Source organism: Macaca fascicularis, chromosome 3, assembly GCF_037993035.2.
Source record: "Macaca fascicularis isolate 582-1 chromosome 3, T2T-MFA8v1.1".
Classification (NCBI taxonomy): domain Eukaryota; kingdom Metazoa; phylum Chordata; class Mammalia; order Primates; family Cercopithecidae; genus Macaca; species Macaca fascicularis.
Genome location: NC_088377.1, coordinates 113,438,532 through 113,447,083, shown reverse-complemented (window position 1 = coordinate 113,447,083; position 8,552 = coordinate 113,438,532). Strand labels below are relative to the sequence as shown.

At 42.4% G+C, this 8,552-nt stretch overlaps 1 protein-coding gene across 1 annotated transcript in view; it reads left to right on the top strand.

Annotated features, from left to right (window-relative positions):
- Nucleotides 1–366: 366 nt before the first annotated feature.
- Nucleotides 367–8,552, top strand: part of TSPAN13 (tetraspanin 13) — a 29,896-nt gene continuing 21,710 nt past the window's right edge. Inside the window, exon 1 of the mRNA XM_005550051.4 lies at nucleotides 367–616. Within this exon, the coding sequence (XP_005550108.2) occupies nucleotides 554–616 (63 nt within the window). The 5' untranslated portion in view covers nucleotides 367–553. The remainder of the gene's footprint in view (nucleotides 617–8,552) is intronic.

Below are 8,552 nucleotides of genomic sequence, written 5' to 3'. Positions count from 1 at the left end.
AATCTCATTCAAAATGGTGCCACGTCATCTGCCAGGACCAAGAATCCAGAGGTGCTGTCATATTTCTCCTTGCCAGCGTGGATCTCCTCCGAGCCCCGCCCTCCCTCCTCACCTGCTCCTGGGGAAACCACACCGATGTCGCCAACACCAGTTCTGGCCTGGGGCTCCCTCCTACACTGCCTTGGCCCCTTCCCCCTCTCCCGGGGACCGCTCCGCCCCTCCCGGATCCCGGCCGGCGGAGCGCATTTATTTGCATATTTCTACCTTTGTTCCCTGCCAGCGGCCAATCAGCGCGCTGGGCGAGACGAAGGGGCTGGGCGGGGCTAGGGCTCCGGCTCCGACTCAGCTGCAGCGGCCGCAGGTTCCAGAGCTGGTCCGAACCGCCGCGCGCGCTCCCCGTATTGCAGCCCCAGGCCCCGGCCCCGGTCCCCCACCCACGTCCGCGCTGCTGCCCCTCCTGGGCCAGGCCCCAAAGGCAAGGACAAAGCGGCTGTCCGGGAACCTCCGCCGGAGTCGAATTTACGTGCAGCTGCCGGCAACCACAGGTTCCAAGATGGTTTGCGGGGGCTTCGCGTGTTCCAAGAACTGCCTGTGCGCCCTCAACCTGCTTTACACCGTGAGTATCCCCAGTCCGTTCCTGCCCGCTTGGGGGTTTTGCACCTGCTTGGGCGCTCTTTGGCTTCCCTGTCTGACCAGCGACTCACTGGTTGCATCCCGCTCCCCCTTCCCGGCTTCCCACGCTCTGCGCGCCCCCGGCCTCACCATCCGTCCCCGCCGGGGACCGGGCGCCGGCGCTTGTCGCAGTCTCTTCCTTTCGTTCATTGTGAAGCCGCCGTCTTTCAGGCTCGCTGGCCGCGTCTCTGCCACATTGCTCCACCCCGCCCCCTCACCCACCGCCTTGTTTTTCAAACATTTAACCGGACCTCCCCGCTTTCCCACCCCGAACCCTTCTGCCGCTCGCTTCTGGCATCCAAACGCATCTGGGCCAGGCGTGGAGGCGCGAGAGCGGTCCGGGCTTGCGGACAATTTTGCAGAATGGCGTGACCTGAAACTGACGAGGCGGCATATGGCTGGTGTGCCCCTGGGTTAGCTCTACGTGCCCTCCGGATTTTAATTGAGGCCACTGAGTAGGTTCACAGGATGTCCGCTGCTTCCGAAGTTTGTTTCGTGCTCGCAGTAAAGGGATGTCTTTTTGTTGTTGTCAGTTTTGCTCGTACATGGTGCTTTTTCTGCGTGTCTTGTCCATGATCAATATCCTAACTCCATTTTAAACCAAGTCCTCCAGGAAATAAGCGAGCCCCCACCCAAGTCGTTTCTTTCCCTGCCAGCCAGCTTGGGCCTCTTAGTTTTAACGCTGCAGGCTATCTTTGTGATTTTTTGAGGCGCAATTCTGGGTGAACAGAAGGATGGGCAGGACAGATCGACGTTTATTGAATGCCTATCACGTCCCAGGTTTTACGTACACAATGTTCGTTCATCATGCTGCCAACCTTCAGAGGGAATGGGGCATTGTCTACATTTTATACATAAGGTAAACGACCAAAAAGGTTTTAATAAGTTTACATAGCTGGTAGTTGACGAGTCAGGAGTGGAACCTAGGCTGTGGAATCCAGATCTTTCCACAGGCTGCCTCTACCAGGCGGAAGAAACTTCCTCTTCTGTCATCATCCCTCCATTGTAGTCTTGCTCCTTTCTATAAATATACCTGGCGCTTTGCAGCACCCACCCTGAAAACGAACCCAGCACCCCTGCATTAGCAGAGAGCTAGGCCATCTGTACAAGCTTAGATTACATCCTTGGAATAGAGAGGCTGCCTTGTGGTCACCAACAGGAGAAGGAGGTTGGGTCTTTTTTACCATTACTCGTCCTTTGTATATGAACATGATTGCAAGCTTTGAAGGCAAGACAGAAACAGGCATTGAGTATGCTTTTATGGCTAGTTAGTAAAGAATATAGTCAGCATGGCCATTAATAGTAGACTTGGGGGAAAAAAATTTTAGAACACCTGGTGATACAGTTAGTTCCCTGGAGACACATGTCAAGTTTCAGATCAAAATTCATCTGTATCAACCTGAGGCATGCTTATCACCGTGGCTGTTTATTAAGTAAATGCTGACCAGTTCTCTAGTTTTTTTGTTTTTGTTTTTTTTTTTAAAATCAATGTGAATGGCCTGCTTAAAACTTTAAATTCCTTATTTTGTGCCCTGAGTTTTTTGTTTTTTTTTTCTGCCAATGATTTAGTCATCTGTTTGCCAGACACTTAATCTTGCAGTGTCTGCTTACACAGAGTGGAATGTCTACTTTGCATATTTACTTGACTGAGGGGTCTATATAAATTAATGTATAATATTTTTTAGAAAGGCAAGTTATTTAAAAATGAAGTTCCACTGCTTTCTAGACTTACCATTTTTAGTTGTATTTAGAGTATATCAGGAAAGTGAGGCAAAAGAAAGGTGATTCTAAAGGGACATATTAAGACTATTTAATATCTATTCTAAATCATTGACCTTCAAAGTGTGTATTCTATTGGTTTTAATAGCTGAGCAGTAAAACTTAATGAATTGGAAATTCACGGGACAATAAAAATGGCTAGCTCTTTTAAATCATAGACTTTTTAGACAAAGGGACATTTCTTAAAATGAATTAGTGACTACTTGTTTCTTTTACATTTTAAATAGGCTTAAATAAATGTAGCAATTTAAAGTGGAGGCAAGTGACAGGTAAGGTGGATCAAGTCTTAGATAGATACTGAAAATGTGCTATGGCCGTTATTTAGCTTCTATTTCTCCCCTGATCTCTTTCTCAACATTTTAAGATGAAAAAAGTGTGAGGCAGTTGGGGATGGTTTGAGCATGAAGATTTGGGAGATATTTCTTTATAAGTCATGAATAGAAACACTCTTTGTAGGTTCTAATCCCACCCTGGTCACTGTCTCTAAAATGTGCTCCACACTACAGGATTACATTTGAGGTCATTTCTAAAAGTGTTGGTTAAACCAGGATTGCATGTGGAAACAGCAGGTGCAAAAACCATGGCTGCCTGAAGCATCATCACTGCTGTGTTGAAGCATTTTCTCGAGGAAGCATTTTCTCGAGGAACTTAGGACTGTATCAGCTGAACTGTCCGCATGCTCTGGTAGCTTGCTAATGAGCCTGAGATTCGTGCCACGTTCATGGTCAGCTCAGAAGGCATGTCACTAAAAACAAGTTGCAAGCCCCAAACAAGGAAATTTGATCATTAGGCAGAATTTTTTTTTTTTTTTTTTTTTTTTTTTAAAGATGGGGTCTGTTCTGTTGCCCAGGTTGGAGTGCAATGGCATGATCTTGGCTCACTGCAGCCTCTGCCTTCTGGGTTCAAGCGATTCTCCTGCCTCAGCCTCCTGAGTAACTGGGATCATAGGTGCACACCACCATGCCTAGCTAATTTTTTGATTATTAGTAGAGACAGGCTTTCACAATGTTGACCAGACTGGTGTTGAACTCCTGACCTCAGGTGATCCACCAGCCTTGGCCCCCCAAAGTGCTGGGATTACAGGCATGAGCCACAGCGCCCGGCTGGCAGAATGTTAGCAGTTGGTTTTTGTTGTTGTTTATGGCTTGATTATTTTAGTTAATAGGATCGCCAGTACTGGGCAAGCTTAAATTAGTGTAGTATGTGTTAACAATTTGTAAATATAGAAGAAAAGGCGGAAGCTACATTCCCGAATTCACCTTCACGGTATTCTAAGAGAGTGACTGGCCTCAGAACTTCCTGCATTTAAAGAAACTTTCAGTTTCTTCATTCAACAAATACTTGAGTGCCTACTGTGTGCCAGGCTCTATTCTCAGTTTGGAAATACAGCAGCAAACCAAACAGGGCTTAAAAATCAATATGCTTTTATGAAGCCTCGTTTTTATTTACTCCCTTTTCTACACATGTTTTCAGGAGTTGTATTCAGTCAATAAATATTTGCCTACTGTGTGCACTCTTTTGAGAACTGTGGGAAATAAATACCTACAAAGGCAAATGCACTCTGAAGACAGGATCTAGATGAGAGATATGGAGTGGGAAAATTAAATGGCGTATAAGGAATATACTGACTTTAGGCACCATAAAATTTAGGAATGTGGGAGATATTTGTGGGTTAGAGAAGTAGGGGGAATAAAGGCGGTGTGATTGAATCAAGGAAATGTAGAAATAGTGTGTGGGTCTTTTTGATACCATTTAGGATATACATAAAAATGAAAATGATTTGGGAAAATGACTTATTTTTAATAGTTTATAGGAATATTTTAGGCTGAAAAGAGTTTGACAAATAGTGAAAAAACTTTTGAAAATTATGCTTAGCGATATGTGGGAAATTTTAGAAAATATGAAATAAATTTTGTATGAAAATATGTAATATTTTGGAGCTTTATAATATGTCTCCTTGTGCTTCTTAACCAGAGAAGAAAGCTCTATTGAAAACACCCAACCAGAAAAAAGGTAGCTGACTTAGTTAAATAGAACCAAACTGAAAAATATGACCAAGCGTCTATTTACTGGGACTTTTTAAGAGTCGCCCTGCCGGTTTTAAAATCAGGAGGGAAATTTCAGAAGTTACCGTTTTGTTTCTCCTGTGTGTGTTCATTCTTCTAACATCTGTCCATGTTTGTTTCTTTCTCTTTGTCATAATGCTTTTTCCTTATACTTTTGATTGCTTTGAGAAAAATTCTCATGCAGCATAAAAATTATACCGAATTACATTATTTTGAAAACACATTAATTTATATTTTTATCATCTCTGAAATTGGGATGCATTTTATTGTTTTTATTTTTATTTTTGAGATGGAGTTTCACTCTTGTTGCCTAGGCTAGAGTGCAGTGGTACGATCTTGGCTCACTGCATCCTCCGCCTCCTGGGTTCCAGCGATTCTCCTGCCTCAGCCTCCCGAGTAGCTGGAATTACAGGTGCCTGCCACCACGTCCAGCTTATTTTTTCTATTTTTAGGGGAGACAGAGTTTCGCCATGTTGGCCAGGCTGGTCTCGAACTCCTGACCTCAGGTGATCCACCCGCCTCGGCCTCCCAAAGTGCTGGGATTACAGGCATGAGTCACTGCTCCCAGCCTGGGATGCATTTTATAGTAGATAAAGTGTGCCATATCTATTAGATAAAAAAATATGACCGTACAATTTATGGGAAAAAAATTCTGTTTTTTTATCTGTTAGATAAAAAATATGTCCATACAAATTATGGGAAGAAAGATCACTGGATTTATGAAGAAAACTGAAACTTTTCTAACTCTATTACTAGATAGACAGCTTACTTTGAGTTTCAGTTTCTTCATGTGTAAATTGGTGATGATATTTTTCAGTCTTCCTTCATGAAGCTGTGTACGGATAAAATCAGATAGTGTATAAATGATTTGGATGTATAATAGAAATAAGTTGTTACAGCTTCAGGTGGAAAAAGTTGAATTTTGCTGAATTTATAGACTTGGCTGCTTCTTTGCAGCTATTCTTCACAGGTAAAACTTGCGTAAAGAAAATGCATATAAAACAATATTTTGTTTCTTTTAGCTTGTAGTGATCAAGATTAAATGCAGAAGCACAGCTAAATATTTTAAAGCATGAAAGTTAGCATTAGGTTAAAAAGTAGTAATATTAAGTAGGAATTACTTTTATTTATCCACTGTAGAATTGGGTATTTCTTGTAATATCCTTTTTTTTCCCCCATTATTGGCCAACCTTTCAAACATGTCTGGATTTCCTCTACCCTTTCTCTTGAACAAATATACTTCCTGTAAAATTGTATTACAATTGTAACTGGTTGGGGTTATTTGTGAGTCTAATGTAAGTATAAGATGTGCCCAAGTTATTTTCTTTCTGTTCCTTATTGTAATCATGAATATTAATTGAACATCAATAGCAGTGAACGAAACCCCAATGGCGTGCCTTCATGGACTTTACGTTTATGGGGCAGTGCAGTGTAGGAAATGAGGTCAGAGAAGTAATGGGTGGACCCAGGAGAGCACCATAGGGACATGAGCTTTTATACCAAGTGAAATAGGGAGCCAATGGTGTGTTTAGGTTTGAGGGCTGATATAGTCTGATTTTTATATAAAAGGCTATATGACTCTTGAGTTAAGAATAGATTAGAGATGGCACAGGTGGGAGCATTGAGACTAGTTACAAGGCTATTGCTACAATTTGCGCATGAGATGATGGAGGCTTGGATTAGTATGGTGGCAACAAAATTAAAAGAAATAGATTCTGAGACTGTTTTGGAGGTAGGGCGACCTGATTTACTAAAAGAGACAAGTCACAGATTACTTATGATTTGTGGCTCAAGGAACCGGCAGGATAGATTTGCCATTAACTAGGATGGGGAAAATGGTAGGTGGAGGAGGCTTTGGGATGAATTAGAGGATTCAGTATTAGATGCGATGCCAAAGAAACCCAAGTGGAAATGTCAGGTAGCACTTATAGTAACCACACTGTCACTCAGGGGAGAGGACTTTCTGGAGATTTAAGTTCAGGGAGCCATTTAAAGAGTTGGGATTGGATGAAATCAACAAGTTAGTGAGAGTAGATAGAGAAGGGCAGTGGTCCATGGATTGAAGCAGTGCCATTCATACATCAAGAGATGCAGGAGATGAGGAACATTCAGCAAGGGAGCCTGAAAAGGACTGGCCAGTCAGGTAGGAGGAAAATTGCAGAGAGATTGGTGTCTCAGAAGTCAAGTGCAAACCCTTTCAAGGAGATGGGGGCCAAGAGTTGGTTCCTGAATTTGTCAGTGAAGAAGGCATTGAAAAGAGCAATTACCGTTTTATTTTTCTTATAATCCTCTGAACAATAAAGGCCATGTCCCAGTCATTCTGGCTTTCCTGCCTGCCCGCCACAGCCCTGGCATGTGGTTGGCATTTAGTCAATTGAATGCAGGAATCAGTACAGGGTTCTTCTACCCATACTTCATTTCTTGACTTCCAGAAATGCTCCAAAGAAGGAAGTGGTAGGGTGGGGTTGGAACTTTGTTGGCAGCTGTGGAAGTCACCTCAATTAGTTGGAAAGTGACAAGTGGAGGTCCCTTACTTTCAGTCACCTTTATATAATTTCCATATACTTTGTATTTTTTGTTTAGTAAGTATAAAAGCAATGGCATCATAGAGAACCATAATGAAGAAAAATATTTGCAAGAGCACTTCAGGCTTTCTGTGTCATTTGAAGAATGATCCTAAAGCAATCAAAGAACTGAGGTTTTGGCTTCAACACTCAATGTCTGGCTATTTAGCAAAATCTAGATTATTTATAGAGTTTTCACATTTCCATCCAGACGTTTGGCATCGTAGAAACACATGCTTGATCTTTTCGGAATTGCTCTTTAGTTTTCCACATTAAGCAGAAGTTCAGAAGAGAGTTCAGTATTCACACATAATTCCTCATTGTGAGTGTTGAGGCATATTGAGGAAGATAGTCTGGGGCTTTGTTTTCTTTTTTTAGGGGCAGGGTCTCACTCTGTCACCAAGGCTGGAGTGCAGTGTGTGATGATAGCTTACTGCAGCCTTGAACCCCTGGCTCAAGCAATTCTCTCACCTTCTCTCCTTCTGAGTAGCTAGAACTACAGGCATACTCTACCCTACCCAGCTAATTTAAAAAATTGTTTTTGTAGAGACAGGTCTTGCTATGTTGCCCAGGCTGGTCTTGAACTCCTGACCTCAAGCAATCCTCTTGCATTGGCTTCCCAAAGTACTGAGATTACAGATGTGAGCCATTGAACCTGGCTACCTTTGTTTTCTTTACATGTCTGTGGATGCCATATTACGTTTTGTTGGTAGAGTCCTTCTGTATCTTACTGCTGTTTTAAATTTGCTTGCCTTCCACTACCGTCATAACTTCTCTCTTGCTTTAGTGCTAACAAAACATTTTTGAATAATTTACAACATCTAATCTGGCTTTTTCAAATGTTTTAAATTCTTTCATCCTCAAAGCAATTCACTTACCTTGGAAGAATTTTGATACTCGAAAAAAAAGGTAGTTGTTTTCACAATATTAAAATCTGCCTTTTCATCTTGTTTTTGAAATGTGGTGGATATTTGATGAAAGATTGAAGGTTACGTAGACAGAGAATAATATGGAACATCATTAGGCTGACTTTCTTCCCCTCCAAATATTTTATAGATTGGAGAATTAGCATTTACTTGTCCGGAAAGGGTAATGAGCAATATCATATGCTCTTTCATTCAACAGTATGTTTTGAGCACCTCTTCTGCTTCACAGTCTTGGCCAGGTGCTAGGAATATAAGATAACTTGGGCCTTGATTGTCTGGCGCTTAAAGTGTAGAAGGCCCATCAGAAGAATTCCAAGGATGGCTGGGAGGAGGAATGGTGGCTAATGAATAACCTCGGGTGATAATCCAGGCCCTTCACATCTTGGGATTTGTCAGCCTTGGAGTATGGACTTTATCTCGAGATCAGAAACAAAGGACAGCCAGCGTAGAAGTGACCTGATCTGACTGGCTTTAAAACAAAGACCACAATGTTAGGAATAGAGTTTAGCCCAAAGTAATAGAAACCCAGCTATCACTGCTTAAAA